This window comes from Musca autumnalis, unplaced genomic scaffold (assembly GCF_047663935.1).
Source record: "Musca autumnalis isolate F117 unplaced genomic scaffold, ASM4766393v1 scaffold_3, whole genome shotgun sequence".
Lineage (NCBI taxonomy): Eukaryota > Metazoa > Arthropoda > Insecta > Diptera > Muscidae > Musca > Musca autumnalis.
The window spans coordinates 225,567,852-225,590,075 of record NW_027411866.1 but is presented as its reverse complement, the minus strand read 5'-3'; the positions used below and the strand labels follow the sequence as shown (position 1 = coordinate 225,590,075).

The window sequence follows — 22,224 nt, the reverse complement described above, 5'->3', positions numbered from 1 at the left end:
GAGCAGATAGATAGCTCTATATTTTGCTCGCTCACAGTTCGCAGACATAACCATCGTGTCACCTAGTCTGACAAATGACTTCACCTGGCAACCCGTTTTTTCTCATGGATAGATGCTCTGATCCCATAATTGTCTCCATCAGCAAACCGCCCGATTTTATCACCTCTGAACGCCGCAAGTGCGTCAATCATGGGAAAGCTAATTGCCCGAGTTTCAGAGATTTCACTAATCACCGCTTCAGAGACCCTTCTGATGTTTCAGGTAAAGGACGTTCCGAGACATCATCACTGCTGCAACCGCTCGCCATATACCTGCTGATCGAATACCCGAAGTGAGACAAAACTTCTCGGCAGAGGCAACGGTACTAGCAAATGGGCGTGATGAGCTTCGTCGTGCCAACCCCAGTGACCCCCAGGTCATTGAGCTGACATTGGAAGTTGGCCGGTGAGCATAAACGGAACAAATGGCTAAATCATATCAAGAGTTACAACATTGGAGCCGGAATAAGTGAATTGTGGGAAACGGTTAAGTCACTCTGGACCCCTAGAAAGAAGGAAGACAGGACCTCAGTCACGTTTGGCGACGTTACGCTGACTGATCCGAAGACTAGCGCAAGTTATTACATTCGACAGATTGTCGAGCAACCCGGGAGTGAACAGGGCGAATAGAAGAGTACTAAATCGCATTAGATATCTTCCTGTCGAGGATGAACCAACACAATTTACAATGGATGATGTTGCAAATGTCATCTGGAACGTCAAATCATCTAAAGCGTTGGGCCCTGATGGAATCTGCTTGGCAATGCTGAAACAGCTGGATGTGACGGGAGTCGAGTGTCTCACTAAAGTTCTCAAACTGTCGCTAGTCACCAACATAGGTTCCGAAATCTGGAAAATGGACAGGTTGGTCCCGCTACTGAAGCCAGCAAAGGTCAAGCCTACAGAACTACTCCGATTCAGTCGTCCGTAGCAAAGACCCTTGCGGCTTTAGTCCTCCCCAGCGTCAGAAACAGCAGTCGAGAACTCAAACAGAGCAACTTTTCAAAAGCCTTTATTTTTATACCCTCAGCCTTTAGGCTAAGGAGGGTGTATACACTTTGATACGATGAAAATGCGCCTAATCGAAATAATGGTTTTAGACCCCAAGTATGTTTGGACGAAATGTGTTTCAGACAATTTGGAGTCGACCTAGCCATGTCCGTCCGTCTGTCTGTCCTGCTGGCTGGAGCGCACGATAACTCTCGAACGGATGAACCGATTCGGTTCAAATTTTAACTTTCGTAATATTTTGTCCAAACTTAGTTTAAGTTCGAAGATGAGCTACATTGGTCCACTCCTTCCGGTACCTCCCCCACAAATGTTCGAAAATGTTCGGAAAGTTTGTGCGCACGATAACTCTTGAAGGTAGTGACCGATTTGGTCCATTCTTTGTAAAGCTTAAACTTTCTACCAGAGTAATATGAGGTTCCAATCTGGTCTCAATAGGTCCACTACTTCGGGTACCTCCCACACAAAATTTCGGAAAAGTTCAGTTTAGGGCCATCTCTCGAATCACATTGATTTTTGTTTTAGCAACTTGTATTTACTGCCCTTGATACGACGGTACAAGTTTCATCAGGGGCAAGTCCATACTTCCTGAGAAAATAGCCTGAAGGTTGCAAAAAAACCCCTATGAATGACACCGTGTGAGGTGGTTGGAACGCAAGATAACTCTCGAACGGATCTGCCGATTCGGTCCAAAATATGGCATTAGTAATATTTTGTCTAAACATAGTTTAAGTTTGAAGATAAGCCATAACGGTCCACTCTTTCAGTTACCTCCTCCACAAAACATCAAACATTTTCGGAAAATTTGTTAGTACGTTAACTCTTCAAGGGAGTGGCCGGATTTGTCTGTACTTTACACATGCTAATATATGTACCAGATATAGATCAGGTTGAAATATGGACTATATTTGTCCACTGCATCCGGTACCTCCCACACAAAATTTCGGATAAGTTCACTTTAAGACCTAATATCGAATCACAGTAAAAGTTTTTTTAGGGGCAAGTCCATACTTCTTGAGCAAACAGCCCGAAGAGTGTAAAAACCCCCTATGGCACCATATGTCGTGGCTGGAGATCCACTTCCATAACGGTCAATGTCGATCCATTCCTTTTAGTATCTCCTCCGCAAAACTTTTGATCTTTAATCCTAATCAACATTTTTGTCTGTTCAAACGCCCAAAATTTTTAAAACCCCTTAAATACATACATACGTATTTTGGAAAATAATTGTTTCAATATACACAGGCTGAGGGTATATCTCTGTCGGCAAAGCCGACTGATACTTTTTTACTTGTTGTCAAGCACTCCACGCTGTTTGAGGACACCGAGCAGTTTTTTAAAATTAGGGATCTGTTGTTGTTGTTGTAACAGTTCGGTTGTATTCGGAAGCTCTTTCCTGAAAATTATAAAGGAAGAATGGAACGAGAAAAGAAAATGGAAATATTATTAATCAGTTGTGTGAATAGGATTTGATGTTGGCAATTAGAAATCAAGAATTATGTGAGGTAATAAAGACAAATTGCATCTCATTTTTACGAATTATAGCGATTTTTTAAAGGGTCGATGGCTACGAATATTTGGGGTGCGATTTATAGCGATTCCACTGTAATACAAATTTTATTTATTTTTTAATTATTTATCTTAAATTTGTTTATTCAAAATATGAAGGTAGTTTTAACAATTAACCTTTATCAGACTAACCCATAATTTGTTACCTGTTAGTTAACCAATTGACCACCAAAATTTCAATTTCAATCACATGTATCATTACCACCCACCATCATTACACCACTACCACGAATTAACCAAACCACCCACCCTTATACACTCTCACCACCACTAGTTTATCATTCCAAACCAACTAAGGAGATTATCCTGTAAACTAATGAAAAAATGTCTCTCTTTTATCTCTTTTTTACCTATTTGACCAAATGCTAACGCATATCATTTCGAATGATCGATAAACTTTGGAATAAAACGAAAAAAAAACATAATCTAAAAATCTAAATTTTACAATACAAAACACCAAAATTAAAACATACACCACGTTTACACTTTATACAATTAAAAAAAATCGTGTTACGGCCTCTACAGTTAAGCCAGCCTAACATGTACCATCATTAAATAATAATTTGAACTTTGAATAATAAATGAAAAAAAAAAAAATAAACACAAAAATTATAATAAATACGAAACAGACAAAACAATATCAATAAAACCGAAACATCATTATTATAAACAGAATTTAAATAACAGTATTTTGAATTAGCAAACAAATACATACATCAGAAATCAATATAACGCCTGGCAATTCAAAGGACAAATCTAAGGAAAATATTATTTAAATTTTTAAACTGCAAATAAATATATTCAAAACTCCACAAAACAATTAAATAAGCAAACCACCACAAGGCCCGTATGAATTTAAACAAAATATACATTTGTAGGTGATTGTCGTCTTTTCCTTAAAAAAAGCAACCTAAAAACAAAAACATTATTTAAAATCAATTGCATTCTAAATTTTTAATGACAAATTTTTCCCACCAGAATTAAATATATAATTTTTTTTTAATCATAACTTTATTGAAATTAGTTTTCTTCGTTTCCTTTTTTCTCACTTAATTTCCATTAAAAGTTTCGTTGAGCAACGAGCGTCGCCTTTTCATTTCAAAACATTGCAATTTTCTTTTAGTTTTTTCTGCATGCCAAATTGCAATCACGCACACACATCCATATTATTATGCATGTTCATAAAACAACAACATACATTTAGCAAAAAATATATGTATACATATTAAATTAATAAATATATACAACGTCTTTTCGCTTATAACTGACATTTGAACCAGTTCACCTAAGAGGCAGCAATTAGAATTGGTGTTCTAAAAACTAAAACAAAATTAAATATCCTATCTTTGCATTACAACATATTTCTTAAACAGATGTTCACTGTTTTTTTCTTATCACATTTCATCTTAAAAGCACTCCTTTTCTTCTTCTATTACTACATTTACTTTCATATAATAAAAAAGAGGGAATATGTAAGAATAGAGGAGTCGCGTTTCTGATACAGTTTTAGATACTTGACAAATTAAAATGGGAATACTTTTTGTATTGAAACTCGACGTTATGAGGCATTTCATCAACCTCGCACACGCTAGGATGTCTTAGAGTGTCCAAGAGTATACATGTACATAATCGATACATAACGCTCATACAAAAAAATACAAATTAAGTGTAGTTTTCCAACATCTCCGGTCTATAACATGGTCTCCACAATTTTGAATAGCATGGTTGACTTCATAAATGCAGTATTTATTTATTTTTATTTCAATTCGTATTTGCCTAGTCTTGCAGATATTGGGAACATGATAAAAAGACGAAGTAAATATGATTGGCATCAGTGACATTGTTAAAAAAGAGACGTGTGATTTTGCTGCATTTATGAACGCATACATTGCTTTACTTTGTTTACTTTCTATAAAATTCGTTTTTTTTTTTTTTGAAAATAAATTTATTATATTAAATAATTACCACAAGTCCGCGATTTCTAATTTTATGTATTTTTCTTATTTTCTTCGCAAGTGTCAGTTGGCATAACGGTACTAAAGAAATGTCAATTGTTGTGCATCAGAAGTGGAAACACTGCACAAATCTCTCAATTACTGCGCAATGTGACGTGTCGCGTGACATTTATGAAGTCCCGACGATGTTTTTTATAGACGTACTGCATTTATGAAGTCACGACGATGTCAATTGACGAATCATACTGCATTTATGAAGTCAGCCCATGTTTTTCGATTTTTTCTTACTTGGCCGTTCTATCGGAATCAAGCCCTTCCCGCACTATGAATACCGCCGTTAGGTTTTATTTGTATACCATGCTTGTCACGGTGCTCCTTAACTAAATTTAAATGAAAGGTGCTTAAACCTGGTAAGTTTTTGCTGTTTATGAAACTACAATGTTGAAAGATGAGAAAATTCAAATAAATCGCGGTCAGAGTTCACATTTTTAGGATTTTAGGTTTTCACGATTTTGCTTGGAAACCGCAGCTCCTATCGAAATGGGATTAAAGAAAGTGTTGTAGCAGGGGAAAATTCTATACAAGATTGTCCCTTATGATGTTTTCGTAGGTATTACCATTTGTATACCCTCAGCATTTATGCTAACGAGGGTATATACACTTTCATACGGGCAAAATGTGCCTCATCGAAATAACGGTTTTAGACCCCAAGTATGTTTGGACGAAATCTGTTTCAGACAATTTGGAGTCGATTGAGCAATGTCCGTCCGTCTGTCTGGAGCGCACGATAACTCTCGAACGGATCAACCGATTCTGTCAAAAATTTGGCTGTCGTAATATTGTGTCCAAACTTAGTTTAAGTTCGAAGATGGTTTATATCGTTCCACTCCTTTCGGTACCTCCCCCACAAAAGTTAGGAAATGTTCGGAAAATTTGTGCGCACGATAACTCTTGAATGAAGTAACCGATTTGGTCCATACTGTGCACATCGTGAAATTTCCACCAGACTTAGATGAGGTTCCAATATGGACTCAATCGGTCCACTCCTTAGGGTACCTCCCACACAAAATTTCGGAAAAGTTCAGTTTAGGACCTGCTCTCGAATCGCTTTGATTTTTGTTGTAGCAATTTGTATTCACTACCCCGCATATGACGGTATACGTTTCATGAGGGGCAAGTCCATGCTTCCTCAGAAAATAGCTGAAAGGTACAAAAAACCCCTATGACAACGTGTCGGACCTGCCGATTCAGTCCAAAATATGGCCTTCGTAATATTTTGTGCAAACTTACCATATGTAGGGCTGGACAGCTCGAACCGAATACTGCGTTCGTTCACACTTTGGATATTGAAATATTTCTTCGAATATTAGATGAAATTCGAAGGTTGTGTTTATAGGTCCACTCCTTCCGGTACCTCCCCCACAAAAGTTCGAAAATATTCGCTAAAATGGTACGCGCGATTTCTCATAGACGCAGCAACCAATTTGGTCCAAACTTTGGATCTCTAAATATTGTCGAAACTTAGTTTATGTTCAAATTTGAGCTCTATTGGTCCAATACTCGTGGTACCACCCACACAAATATTCAACATTTTTGTGTGGTTCGAGGATCCTTTAGAAATTTTTACCGAAGGTTTTCCTATTGGCCCTATTTACAGCGATATTATGTTTTTGTAGGCCAGAGATAAAAAATCTCTATCTATCAATATCCCCGCAATTTTTTGAGCTTTAATCCTATCCATATTTTTGTCGGTTCATACGCCCAAACTTTTGAAAGAAAGAAAATTGTCTTTATCCCCATTTCGAAGGGACTTGCGGTCCAAGCAAAATCGCGAAAACCTAAAATAAACCTAAAAATGTGAACTTTGACCACGATTTTTTTAAAAATCCCTCGCGCGATTTTTTTTTTTATTTTTCTCATCTATGAACATTGCTGTTTCAGAATACGCGAAAACTACCCAGTTGTGAGCGGTTTTCATTCATAGTTAAGGTGCACCCTGCATTACATTGTTTTATAAGGAGGCCATACAGTCAGTACATTGTCCCAATTCGAACTTCTATATCTCAAAAAATAGTAAAACCTACGAAAATATCATCGAGGTCAATATTGTAGAGAATTTTCACTGCTATAACATTTTCTTTAATCCCATTTCGATTGGACATGTGGTTTCCAAGCAAAATCGTGAAAACCAAAAAAGCCCCAAAAATGTGAACTTTGACCGCGATTTATTTGATTTTTGTTTTGTTTTTTTTTTTTCTCAGCTATGAACATTATACTTTCAGAAACCGCAAAAACTTCCCAGGTGTAAGCACCTTTCATTTAAATTTAGTTAAGGCGCACCGTGTTGTGGGACATATTTCTTTATTCATTCTGATAAAATGATCTACCCAAAATAATCATTGAAAATCTCATAACTGTGAAGATGACCCCGAATAGATGCAAAACATCTCAATAATATGACTCTGAGATTAACCTTAACCAATAGATATTCCCACCTGCATGTTGGTGCAATGGTAATTAGGCACACACACCATGCACACTGCATGCCCGGATTCAATTCCCAGTCCAGGTCAAAAATAACCCACAGCGTAATGTGGACGACATTTCCTGAGTATTTCAGTCGAAAATGATTGGCTGTGTTGATGGGATGTAAGCACAGATATACTGGAGTTCATTGTGTAGGTATGGCAGGGCAGTTGAAAAGGTGCCATGTGAATCTTCGCCGCATACTGGGCAGATGTTTTGCACGGTGTCATCGATCCTTGCCTTATTGGAATTCAGACTGCTAAACCATCCGACCGTAGTTGAGCTCGTACATGGAATGTAAGGGGGTAGCAGTCAGGTGTGGAACTACCGAGATAGAGTTACTGAACGTATACATCCCGCCGAGAAATAGGTGTATCTCAGATTATAAGCCTGACATTAGCCCGCTTTTGGAAGGTCATAATCGTCTGGTCCTGGGGGACTTTTAATGCGCATCATGAGATGTGGCATTCGGCCCTCGGAAACGACAATCTGGCTGTGCAGATTGATAGCTCTACATTTTGCTCGGTCAATGAGGACGCCCCTACCAGAATTAGAGGAGCGTGTCACAGTTCGCCAGACATAACTGGTCTGACAAATGACGTCACCTGGCAACCCGTCATTTCCCTTGGTTCAGACCATCTCCCCATAATTGTCTCCATCAGCAGACCACCCGATTTCATCAGCTCTGAACGCCGCACATTCGTCAATCATGGGAAAGCTGATTGGACGAGTTTTAGAGAGTTCACCAATCACCGCTTCAGAGAATTGCCCAATCCTTCTGATGTTCGGGTAGCGGAAAGGACGTTCCGAGACATCACCAATGCTGCAGCCGCTCGCCATATACCTGCTGGTCGAATACTCGAAGTAAGACCAAATTTCCCAGCAGAGTCGACGGGATTAGCAAATGAGCGTGATGAGCTTGGTCGAACCAACCCCGACGACCCCAAAGTCAGGGAGCTGACACTGGAAGTTAACAGGCTGGTCGGCGAACATAAGCGGAACAAGTGGTTAAATCATCTGAAGAGTTGCAACATTGGAGCCGGTATAAGCAAATAGTGGACAACGGTTAAGTCACTATCGAACCCCGGAAGGAGGGATGACAGGACCTCAGTCACGTTTGGCGACGTTACGTTGACTGACCCGAAGAGGTGTGCAAGTTACTTTAATCGACTGTTTGTCGAGCACCCCAGAGTGAGCAGAATGAATAGAAGAGTACTACATCGCATTAGATATCTTCCTGTCGAGGATGAACCAACACAATTTACAATGGATGATGTTGCGAATGTCATCTGGAAAGTTAAATCATCTAAAGCATTGGGCCCTGATGGAATCTGCTTGGCAATGCTGAAACAGCTGGATGTGACGGGAGTCGAGTATCTCACTAAAGTTCTCAACCTGTCGCTAGCCACCATTATTGTTCCCGAAGTCTGGAAAATGGGCAGGGTGGTCCCGCTACTGAAGCCAGGCAAGGATGCCAGCAAAGATGAATCGTACAGGCCGATTTCGCTTTTGTCCCCTGTAGCGAAGACTCTTGAGGCCTTAGTCCTCCCCAGCATTAGAAATAGCTATCAAGTTGCCGATCATCAGCATGGATTCCGTAAGCAGCACAGCACGACAACAGCGCTGCACGCTATCTCCACACATATTTGTCGAGGACTCAACCAGGAGCGGCCGTGTGATAGAACAGTGATGGTGGCGCTTGACTTATCAAAAGCCTTTGATACTGTCAAGCACTCCACGCTATTCGAGGGCATCGAGCAGACAACCCTCCGGCCAAGTCTGAAACGTTGGATAATCAACTATATGTGTGGTCGCCAGTCGTATGTGGAATTCAGGAACAAGAAATCCAAGCCCCGTAGAGTGAAACAGGGAGTTCCCCAAGGAGGGGTGATATCTCCGGAACTGTTTAACCTCTACCTTTCCTGTATTCCTCCCCCCTCCAGACGACATTGAGATCGTAACGTATGGGGATGATTGTACGATCCTGGCGTCAGGTACCTACCCTGATGACATCTGTGAGAGACTGAACCTTTTTCCATTCGAGGAATATGCAGATTTCCCCCACAAAATCTACAGCCACTCTGTTCACCACATGGACAGCGCAGTTTGGACGTGACTGCCCTTAAATTTTAGGGATCACATTCGACACTACATTCACGTCGTGCGCACACGCCACAGCTATCTGCGACAAATTGAAGAGTAGGAACAAGGTCCTCAAGTCCCTGGCCGGCAGCACTTGGGGTGCAGATAAAGAAACCTTGTTGGCCACGTATAACGCGATAGGTCGGTCTGTGGTAAGCTATGCGGCTCCAGTCTGGTCCCCGAGATTGTGTGATTCGAACTGGAAAAAGATTCAAACTTGCCAGAATGCCGCCCCGAGAACAGCGAAAGGGTGCCTCCTCAAATCTTCAGTGGACCATCTACATGAGGAGGCAAAAATTCTTCCTGTAAAGCAACACAATGAGATGCTATCGTTGCAGTACTTGCTCGGGTGTTACCGTGAGAGCCATCCCAATCACCATCTGCCGGGGACCGATACACCCAGGCATGCATATCAAGAAGGATATTCATGCTCTAGAGACGACGGTCCGACAACAGGCATATCAGGCAGGTTTGAACAGCATTCACACGGACACAGTTGCTAAGACCATAACCAATTATTGTGTGAATGCAGTCATCGGAGCACATCCCCCATCTATCGCAGCTGAAGAGCGTCAGCTGCCACGACAAACCAGAGTAGTTTTGGCTCAATTGCGCTCGGGATATTGCAGTCGCCTAAATTCCTATTGGGCGGTAATCGATCGCACCGTGCAAGACATCTGCCCAGTATGCGGCATGGGTCCGCACGATACTAAGCACCTATTCAACTGTCCCGCCAAGCCTACTCATCTGACTTCAGTGGATCTGTGGTTACATCCCATCGAAGTAGCCAACTTCCTGGAACTGGAGACAGACCCAGAGCCAGATTGAACAGGAGAACCAACATACAAGCATAATAATAAAACACTATTACAACAACAACATCATTCACTTATTCTGGCTTCAATGTTGCAACTCTTCAGAGGAATTAGACACTTGTTCCGCTTATGATCGCCGGCCAACCTGATAACTTCCAGTGTCAGCTCCCTTACTCTGCTGTCGCTGGGATTGACACTATGACTCGCTCATCATCACGCTCATTTGTTAATCCCACTGCTCCTGCTGGGAAAATTTGGTCTCACTTCGGGTATTCGAACAGCTGGTGTATGGCGTGCGGCATCGGCGGAGATTATGTCTCGGAACGTCCTTTCTGCTACCGGGACATCAGAAGGGTTGGGACAGTTTGATGAAGCGGTGATTAGCGAACTCTCTGAATCTCAGTCATTATTGATGATAGTGTGGTGTTCAGAGGTGATGAAATCGGATAGAAGTGGATAGAATTAAACAAATATTAGTAAGAGTTTTTTCAATAGCAACATCTAAGGGAACTGACTGATGAGGATTTGTGGCGGAATACAAGTAGTCAATGAGGGTTGCCATTTATCCGGGCGAGGGGAAGAAGTTGTTGGCATTTATTGTATATTTGCGAGTAGTTGTCCGCTAATCCCGTCTGCCAGACGGTTATGACCTTCAAATGCGGGCTAATGTTGGGACTATTACCTGGGGCACAGTCGGGATGTATATTTTCAGTAACTCCATCTCGGCAGCTTCATACCTGACTGATCTAAAGTCATTATTAGGCCATGGTTTTTGTTGGTCGATTCTTTTTACAGCCGCCATTGTTTTATTGGAAATGCTTTTCCATTAGCACCGGCTAAACAGATTTTAGGGCTAGAATTCAGTGGATTTATCTTGCTTGCTTCGTTGCTGGTAAAATAATAAAAGAACGGCCAATATAAATTCGAACTAGGTTGCCCTTTATCGTGTACATATTCTTTTACTAGAAACAACGCAAGCAAAACGAACAAAGCACACGACGAAGGTGGCCCCCAATTACATTAGACCTTGATAAAAGATTTGATTGAATTACTGTAAATTTAATTGTTCTACCATCCATCTACCTGATAGCGGAATAAGGCGAATACAAGTTTTTTTATTTACTTCTACTTACAGTTTTTTCATATTTTCACTGCATGCATGCCATTCGTTTTTCATAAATTTCAACGATATTTTCCTTTTTAGTAGTGCATGCTTTGGTTAAAATATAAATTAAATTATTTTATTTTTATTTAAATTTTGGGAAATTATTATTTTTTAATTTCATAGAGAAATTATTTATATATAAAAAATATTTTCTAAAAAATGTATTTAACTTTGTTTCCCTTTTTTCTTCTATTTTTCATTTATACCTTCAAGCAGGATATGATACTCTACCAATAGACTCGATGCAGGGTCTAGAAATCAGCAGTCCCGTAGGAGGCGGTGGCGGTGGTGGTGCACCACCAAGTGCTGCACCAACTTCACCATATTCCATGGATATGGATGTTGGTGAAATCGATGCTGGCGCATTGAATTTCGATTTGGATGCTATGCCAACACCACCCAATGACAACAACAACTTGGCTGCCTGGTATGATACTGATTGTTAAGTGATGAACACAAAAGCAGAAGAGAGCAGAGGAGGAGGATCAAAATATGCATTTTTGTCTTAATAGTTTATAATAAAAGTGAAACAAAAAAACAACATTAACAAATCAAAATGTCTGTATACATTATAAGGAAAAAGAGAAATGTATGACACCAAGCAAAAACAAGAAACGAAATTATAAAACATTATACATATTGAAAGTTCACCACCACCACAATGCCACTCAACAACAAACAACCACGACAAGATCACCACACCACACAGAAATTAACGAAAAATCCCCACAATGTTTTTTATATAAGAGAAAAAGCTATACAAATTAAAACAAAAAATTAAATGTCTTCTAAGGGCTGTTGCAGCTGCTGATTTTGGTTTAAGCATTATTATGACTAACAGTAAATAAAAAAAACTCCCCATCCCCCATTATTGTGAAATAACCAACATCCAAGAATATTACACAATATTAACTACCATCACCACCATCCCCATTAAGAACAACAACAAATCATTAAATCAGAAAACGAATTAATATTTCTCTAATTAGTAACTATAAGAGATGATAAACAATTTTACCTATTTTTTTTTTTTAATTTTTTGGTATATTTTTTTATTTGTTTTTAGAAATGCAAAACAATTTTTTTCTTGATTTATTTCGACAACACAATACTATACATACATATATAATATTACATATATTATACCCCAAAACACTTTTATTGGTAGTATTAAAAAAAAAAACAATTTCTAAATATAAGATTCCGTATGATTTTTTATACGGAAACAAGGAAACATTTTACAACTTTTTTTATTTTTTTCTTTTCTTTGGTTATTTTTATATGGCCCCAAAAAAAACTTGAGTAAGATGAAACCTTAATCCCCAACAAGGAACTCTCCTTTTTGTAACCACTTAAAATTATATTGCAGAACATATCTGTAAATGCAATGCAGAGTTATTGAAAACTCTCCTTCATTGCCGCCATCATCATGACAGAATGTTAAAAACAACCAATACTTCATTTGATGATTACACAAGGAGCATATTATATATATCCATGATTCATCTTCTCCCCCTCCTGGCAATTCAAATTGATGTGTGACACAAACATTTTGTAGAGAATTAGGAAATCCTATGTAAATCGGTGTGCAAACATACAAAAAAGCAACATTTTTAGTTTCCATATAACATAACCTCAAAAGCATTTGTACACCCCCATCGATCATAAGATCATCATTGTCATTACAAGCGGCACTAATCAAATCATCGCCATTGTTCTACAAGACATGTGTGGTTCTATTAGAGATCTCATTAGTTTTTGGAAACTAAAAATGTTGCTTTTTTTAAAATAAAGAATTGTCTGTAATAACTCCCTGATTATTAAAACAACTTTTAGCCAATGGAATGGTACGTCTAATAATGGACCATACTTAAATGAAAACACAAATCAACCAAAATACTTTTCTTCCTTACTACTACAACCATTATAATGTTACTATGGTAAGAGGAATGACACCAGTGGTAATAACAAAGCCATGACTGCAACAAACATCACATGGAGGAGAAGGCCAAAACTAGAAATCATCATTGGTAAGGTAACAAAACGAAGAATTTTTTGTATTTTTTCCTCAAAGAAAAAGACGATACATCAACTTAAAGTAGTAAAAGTAAATACGTTGCAAAAAAACGTATTATCATTACAACAAAACATTTTATCGAATTTATTAAAAAAAAAATAAACATCCTACAATGGTGTTTTTATAATTAACTTATAATATTAATTATAATTAATAAAATAAAAATAAATTACAAAAATAAAAAAAACAACACACAGACGAGAAAAAAACAGTTTTTAAATGTTACTCAAAAATACAAAAAAGAAATATACGACCACGGATTATACATGGTAAAACAGGAAAAAAACTAAAAACTTATATATTTAATAAACAATTATATATGTTTTAAATATATTAACAGAATAATACATACTCACATATTTTCCCTCAAAAAAAGAAAGATGGTAATTTTGATGGCAAATTATTACCATTCTCTAATGACATGAAATAAGAAACACAAACCCCGAAAAACTTATCAAAAAGTAAAGCAAAAAAGATCAAACGAACGAAGGAAAATAATACCAGTAAATTTAACAATATTTCAGAAAAAGAAGTAAAAAAAACAACCGCAACAAACAAAAAAAACTTGTATTAATTGAAATATCAATAAACAAAAGAACAATGAAATAAAACAAAACTGCAATTGTGTTCTCTTTTTTAGCACATAGGGCTTCGGCTTGGGTATGTCACAATTACCAAGGCGGGTTTCGAATATGAAAAGTCAAATCCCCAACAACAGAAGGAAAATTTTGACAAAGTATTCAAAATTTTACAATACCACTACCTTGGTAATTGTGCCATGGGCTTAGGGATGTGTTTGTTGAAGCAGACCAATAAACAATGAATGGTCTGTGTTATCCTGTAAGTCGAATGGAGAATATCGAATGGGAGAGTGGAGAAATATCCCTCGATTATGTAAAGCAACTATCGTCCGGTTGCGTTGGCAGATGGAAAATTTGTATTACAGAAGGCAATCGACAACTGACGTCGGCAAATTTGGGGGTCGATTATGGATAGCACCCCAACTCCAGTTGCGTTGCCCACAGCAAATTTATGGGTCTATTCCGTATTGCGACGCGAGTCATGTCGCGTCGTCTATCGTCTCTGTGACAAAATTTAAAAAATTTACTACGTAAAGCGATAGAAAAAAATCGTCGATAAAAAGTTATCGATGCTGTTGCGGAGCGTTTTTTGTTTTGGTTTGAATAAATTAGAAAAGACGCTGTTATTTATATAGTAGAGGCATGAAAATATTACTTTAAAAAACCTACAGATCAACAGCAATACAGCCACTGCTTAAAGTGTGTGCTGCTTTAAGGTTTTTTGCAGAAGGAAGCTTTCAAAAATCCCATGGCAATGACTTTAACCCCGGGATAGCTCAACGCACATTGTCAAAGGTATTAAGCGAAGTTATGGAGTTAATAGAGGAAAAACTGTGCAAAATTTGGATTGTTTCCAAATTAACAGAAGAGGAAAAGCGTAAAAATAAAAACTATTTTTATTCAAAAACAAATTTCCCGGGCGTTGTCGGCTGCATTGACGGAACACACAACACACGTGCATATAATGGGACCAAAGGAAGATGTTCGCCATTTATATCTGAATAGAAAAGGATATTTTAGTTTAAACGTATTGTTGGCAATAACGTTGTAAATTTCTACTTCATTTTGAGGTTTTTCATTTCCTACTGTAGCTGCAATGTTCTTATTTTGAGACATTTTTTTCTTTAGTTTGGATTAAAGTCCATACTCTGTGCCATTCATCTGGTGTACGCACACAACTCTTTAATTGCTCCGCAACATCCTTCCACACCTCATCAAATCTGACTCCACGAGCTACGTTTGGGTGGGCTTTCATTTCTTCAAGCACCATTTCAAATTGCTGTTTTGTATTTACTTTTACCAATATAAGTACTGAAAAACCAAAAAACGTATATAATATTAAATAAATTCAGTTAAAATAAATGAAAATGTTATTTACGTTTCAATTTTTCGTGCTTATTCGTTTGTAAAAATGCATGGCGACAGCTAATTTGTTGTCGCCAGAAAATGAACTTTATGGCGACAGAATTTGACGTCGTCGGGCGTCATACGTAATGGAAAAATTGCAACTAGCAAGGCGACACGACTCGCGTCGCGTCGCAATACGGAATCGACCCATTAGTAATCATAGCGATCATGAATACTCACGTAGGGAGCTTCTCACGAGTGAGTTGCAGCTCACTTCTCACGTCTCGACCTATCACAAATGACAAGGGAGGAGCGAAAAAAGTGAAGAAGGGTTCAGAAGTTGGAAAGTTGAACCTTTGAAAATATAATTTGTGTTGCCATATCGTCATTTTATTTACAAATCATTTTGCAATATCTAAATTCGTAATTTTTTTATAAAACACTATATTTTAAATTAAATTAATATTTCTAAAACAAAAAATACTTTTTATCAACAATCCATTTTATAAATACTTGGTAATTGATAAAATATATTAAATGCTTGATATGTGGCAGCATCTGTAACAGCTGTTTTTTGTTTTGATAGATATGTATGTAAAAATTGTTTATTTACGCCCGAAGAATTTCTTCAATTTGCAAAAAAGTGAACAAATATCATTTAAAGGTCATAAAATAGCAAACAAAAAATGAAAATTTTTAATATTGCATTTTGGATGATGGCCGAAACGACAAACGCTGAGGAATAAAATTCAAATCCAGCAAAATTTTGTGGAAGTTGTTCCATGCGATTCCAATATCTCACTCGATCTTTTGTATTAGTTCAAATGATGTTGTGAAAGATCCCATCTTCAGCATTTGAAGGAATTTCAAGAATTATAAATAAATACAACACGTGAAACATCCAATCTTTTCACCAGCATTAGGGCCAATTTTATGAATGCTAAGTACAATTTAATTAAATCCCTTTCTTCAACATTTTAACCTATTTCATAATGTTATCTTTCTTTTTTTATGTTTTTAGTTATAATATTTTTATATTTTACTTTATGAATTTAATCCTTCATATTTTGACTGCCTCTTGTTCGTGGCATATGACATGACAAAGCGTTAGTGATGTCATGCCAAGTTGGGTTAAGATACCATTCCACTGGGTTATTGAAGTTGCCATCCAAAATGATTTGGATCTTTTGGGGGTAACGGTCTTGTCAAAACAATGGGCGAAGGTGGTAAAAAGGTGACATGTCACTTGCACTCATGCTTACATAGCATCTTTGGCATCGAATATTTTGCTGTGATCCTTAGCGAACAAAGAACAATTCAAAGGCACTTACAATATGTCACTTTTTATCTCGAGTTGCCGCAAAGTTTGTAAGTACCTACATATCGTCACCATAAATGCCGGAAGACGTAACCGACATGGAAATGGAAATTCGTTTTTTGATGGAATCTGATATATTAAGCTAAAATACATGGTCTGGCAAAATTTCAAGCTTCTACGTTTAAAAATAACGATCCTATTCAAGAAATGCCAATAGACGTAACAGCATACTGTAATTTTCATAGAACACAAAAGGCGTAACCCACATTATTTCAAAACTAAACAGCAGTACAAACAATGTATTCTTTGATATTTGCAGCAATTATAATGCCAGAGGGAGGGCTTATTGAGTTAATGTATAACTTCCACGGGGGCGGATTCGGTTAACCGGTTATTTGACCCGAAAGTCCAGGTTCAAAACCGGGTTAGACCCAGTTCTACTGAACCGATTACTGCAAAATGGGTAAGGTATGAAAGCTTATGGAAATACCTATCACATGGTGTAGTTACTTTAAAAGTTTTGTCTTTTACTCGGCTTATTTCTCCATATGTGTAATTTGACTCTTAGGTTACCATATCTCAAGAATGGTAGCTTTTTTCAAAAATCACAAAGACCATTCTTTTAGTTAATTTTTAAAGCAATAACTTTGACTTTAGACGGTTTTTACTGGTCTTACAGAAAAAATCCTGTAAGTTTGCAAAAGATGGTCTGGTCAACCAACCCATGGTTTAATAGAGATCAACTGATTGTAATAATCGAATAGGTCCAGACAAAAACGCAAATTTTCTGTATTGGTTTGGATTATACAAAAAGACAGGAAATCCTACAGTCACTGCGAGCATTGGCTTTTGATCCTAGCAGTATAATCTTTTTTAAAACTGATATCAAAGACGAGTACCAGATTCTACCATAGAGAAGTTCCAGAAATTTTGAGGCAGTGGATCCTCCTCAGATGTACACACAAAGGCTAAAAGTTTCAAAAAAGAAATTTCAACACCTGCAAGACTTAAAACGCTTAATTACAAGTGATTGTCATTACTTTTATGGCAACATTCCTTATGACAATTAAAAGTTACATTTAAACTGTTACAGATCACTTAACTTATATGAACTATATTTTATCCATAAATTGACTTAAATACAACAATAAATATAATATTCCAGATTTAATATCGTCTAATACAATTGAAATTATAAGTAACTAGCAGACCCCGGTCCGCGTTGCTGGCCCGTCGTAATGAGTTTTACTGACAGCTTTTTATCGACTTTATGCTTGGCAATTCAAAAATAGGTATTTTCTACCTCACTTCTTCGGTCCACTGTAAAACCGAGAAGGATTTTAAATTTATCAACAGATTTTGTCTGTAAACTTTCTTTTCTCTTGCGGACTTTGACGGATTTTTTTCGCCAATTTGTGAATTTTAGGATTTATTATCGTCCATGTCCCTGACTTTATCCTAAAGCGATCTAATTATAAAAGTACATTCTCTGGCAATTTCAGGAAAATCGGTTCAGTAGTTTTTGTAGAAATGATAAAAATTGAAAATTGAAAAAATGGGCGTAAAAGTGGGCATGGTCAAATTTGCTTTGCATATGGCGCACATTTTACAGAAAAAATTATCGAAATCGGGCTAGCCGTAGCTGATGCAATTACCAACGAACGACATTTGATTTTTATTTATAAAGATTTAATAGTTTAGACAAATCACGATTTTCGTGAAAATCCCTTCAGTAGTTTTGTAGATTTAACCTAATTAGAAAGTGAGCGTGGTCGGATCTTAAGTCCCAAGTACGTAAGGTTGGAGACACAATCGCCATTGACTCGCAAATAAATTCCGACACCGATACATTCGTAATTGTTGCAAATATTGCATTTTTACAAAAATAGGGCAAAGGGGAGGTACCCGCCCGATCCGAAAGTCAAAAAATATGTAGCCTATTTTTATCGGGGACCAACCCTGTTTCGTAGATATAACATATTTGAAAAAGTGGGCGTTGTCCACTCTTAATGCCCCAAATAAGCACGTAAGGTCCTAGACACAATCGCCATTGACTCGGAAATTAATTTTCAAAGTGATACATTTGTAATTGTTGCAAATATTGCATTTTTACAAAAATAGGGCATAGGGGAGGTACCCCGCCCGATCCGAAATTCTACCAAATTTGTAGCCTATTTCAACCGGGGGCCATCACTCTACGTTCCCTGAAAATTTCAGGAAAATCTATTGAGTAGTTTCGTAGATATAGCATATTTATAAAAGTGGGCGGAAAAGTAGGCGTGGCCAATTTTTCTTTGCATAAAAACCTAAACTGGACTATGACTAATACTTCCACAAAAAATTATCCAAATCGCTCCAGCCGTTTTCAACTGATTCAATTACCAACAAACGACAATTGAGTTTTATATATAAAGAAGATTATAGTGATGGTTGGAATAAACAGTTCACCTAATTGTGGTCCATTGAAATATCAACGTCAAGACTGGGAATTGAACCCAACACCGTCAGATGGCTAGTTTAAAGTTCGCTTAACCGCGTAGGCCAATAAACCAGTCCTAATTTGTTTATAATTTTTCATTTATACTAGTTTCTTCAAATGTATACTCAATAAATTGTAGGTTACGTCTTTTAAGGCCTGCGTACATAAGCTGCTTTGCCTGATTGCCTTGCTTACCTGCTTCATTTCTGACATAATAAAAATAATAGAATAAAGACGAAATTTCGAACTGGGTTGCCATCAGTTGGAAATTGGGTCGGCCTTCTTTGTTCTTTTATTTTTTTATTGAAGCAGCAAAGCAAGGCAATCAGGCAGAGCAGCTTATGTACGCAGGCCTTTAGTATTTCAGAAAAATACAATACCAAAAGACGTAACCCACACAGCTTCTAACATTCTGGAAAAAAATTTAATTTTTTTCAAAAAATATATTTCTTCTCTGTCTTAAAACACGATACTAAAATTTTTCGATATTTTATAACACCGTTTTCATTTTATAACGTTTTTTGCTTCTCCTGTAAAGTTTTATTTTTGTGGGTTACGTCTTCCGGCATTTATGGTGACGATATGTATGTATGTACATTAGGGCTATAACCAAAAAAATACCACCACATAGCCGTGTAGAGCATGAAAAACTATTATGAAAAAAGGTGTAATTTTTTCTCTATCGCGAAAAAAGTTTCCGCACCAAATGCATTGAAGTTCAGTAATGCATTTTTTAATTTTAGCTGTTATGACAACATATTTCCTTTTAATTACATTTTTTATTTTTTTGTAATCTAATTTAAAATCATTACCAAAGCGTTCTGGACCAATTTGTTCTCAAATCGCGCCATTTCGGAGCATTTTAGGAATTTTTGACACTATTGCAATTTTTGGTTTTTCTTTATAAACTCGTGAATTTTATGTTTATATTTTTTGTACCTACCAGACAAAAGAATATGGGGTCATTTGCAACGAAGTCGCGAAAGTTACAGGCTCTTTTTGTTGACTTTGTCTGTGAGAATCGTATATGTTTTTTACAAAAATACAACATCAGTACCACGTGGGGAATTTTGTCCTAATAACGAATACGCGTTTCTAAGATCGATTCGGTGAAAAAGGTTCCGCACCGACCGTGATTACTAAAACCCTTTTGATATTTTTTCTACTTAAAATTTTAAATTTGCTTTGCATGGTAGAATAAGAAAAGGTAGCAGCAATACACAGCTGACTGAACTGGGTTGTAACGTTAGTGTCAAATTTCATATGACATTTTATACGTTTATTTCTATTTCGATGTACATTAGGGACATATATTTTTTGAGAAAAAAATATCATTCGGAAAAAAACATTTCCCAGAAAGACTTCTTCATATCAATGATATGTAACCTCCTCCAAGTTCGAACGATAAGCCGCGCAGTAAATCCCCGCTTGTAGAGGCGATACAACGTTTGTTAATATATGTGAGGTATTTTGTTAAAATTTAAAAAAATAAAGCCCTAATAAACATGTGCTTCTTTGATTTCTAAAACAAAACATTGAAACAGCTTCTCCTTTTCCTATGAATTTCCAGCGACCCAAACTTTTCTGCAAGAATTCTACTTTCTGCGAGAATTTATGCATTTAGTGGAATGATGTGGAAACATAAAAATTGAAAATGTAACGAATTTTCATTCATGTTTTCCAAAATATTCAACCAAATGTGAACAATTATTAGTTTTTTAAATTCCAATAATTTATAGACATTTCCTTGTTTTGTTTACAAATACAACTGACAGTAACGTTACAAACAAAAAAAAAATTCCTTTGTGGTTGTTGTTCGAGTTGTATTTGTTGTAGTATTAACTTTACCTTGTATTTGTTCTACCATGTTTGCTTTGTTTGAATAACTTTTTATAGAAAATAAATACAATTCTCACAGGCAAAGTCAAATGGCACCATATTCTCTTGTCCGATAGGTACAATAAATATAAACATAAAATTCACTAGTTTATAAAGAAAAACCAAAAATTGCAATAGTGTCAAAAATTCATAAAATGCTCCGAAATGGCGCGATTTGAGAACAAATTGGTCCAGAACGCTTTGGTAATGATTTTAAATTAGGTTACAAAAAAATAAAAAATGTAATTAAAAGGAAATATGTTGTCATAACAGCTAAAATTAAAAACTGCATTACTGAACTTCAATGCATTTGGTGCGGAAACTTTTTTCGCGATAGAGAAAAAATTACACCTTTTTTCATAATAGTTTTTCATGCTCTACACGGCTATGTGGTGGTATTTTTGATATTTGCAAAAAAGTGCAAAAAGTTATATCCCTAATGTACATTAATATGCTCATTGCTCTATCGAGGAACAACAATTGCAGAAAAAGGGTTGCTCCTGATTGGGTCCTCTTCCATTCCTGTTGTCATCCTATGATTCTGAACCGCTTCCCATATCTGAAAATATTGGTCAACTTCAACTCCGCCTCCTAATTACGCCAAACTCGATAGAGGTCTTCCTTGCTTCATTAAAACACGGATGAAAATGTACTGTTGTCAAAAGAATTTCTAATTGTTTTTTATTGGTTACTTTCAACGTAGAACACAAATAAATGCATTAAGTTATCATTACAAATGCAAAATATTCGTTTTCGTTGATTTTTTTCTATAAAAAAAATGTCCATATTTACATTTATTTGTTCAACTCACCTTGATTTCTGTAGTGAGAGAAAATTGCCTCATATTCTCCCTTTTTTGACAATTATGATAGCTACTTTTCTCACGAACGTGAGTTTTGTTCTCCCTTATGAAGTTTATAATAAGGGAGGAGGCGAGAGTGAGAAAACTCAGGTGAGATGATCAGCCCAATTATGAACGGCATCTCACCGTGAGTTTTCTCTTTCTCGCCTCCTCCCCTATTATAAACATTGTATCGCCGTGAGTGCTGTTATGTTCTCACTCTTCCCTTATTATAAACAACAAGAGGGTAAGCAAAACTCACGTTCGTGAAAAAATTAGCTATTACAAATGTAAAAAAAGTGAGAAAAAGAGGCAAATTTGTGCTGAAATTTCTCACTACCGAAATCAAAGTGAGTTGAACAAAAAAATTTAAGTGTGGTCATTTATTTTAAAAAATACGAATATTTTGTATCTGTAATGATAATTAATTGTATTTTAGGTTGAAAGCAACAAAAAATAATTAGAAATTTTTTATGTTTTGAGGT

At 36.7% G+C, this 22,224-nt stretch overlaps 1 protein-coding gene across 7 annotated transcripts in view; it reads left to right on the top strand.

Moving 5' to 3' along the window:
• Window positions 1-12,452, top strand: part of arm (armadillo) — a 68,690-nt gene extending 56,238 nt beyond the window's left edge. For 2 of the 7 annotated variants that reach the window (XR_012411751.1, XR_012411749.1), the window contains 2 exons: window positions 3,141-3,493; window positions 11,435-12,452. Coding sequence is in view for 3 of the 7 variants with exons in the window: in XM_073977007.1 (XP_073833108.1) it covers window positions 11,432-11,664 (233 nt within the window). In the remaining 4 variants the exon portion in view is untranslated. Of the gene's footprint in view, window positions 1-3,140; window positions 3,494-11,431 lie in introns of all 7 variants that reach the window. The other 5 variants (XM_073977008.1, XM_073977010.1, XR_012411750.1 and 2 more) reach the window with 4 other exon arrangements.
• Window positions 12,453-22,224: the final 9,772 nt, after the last annotated feature.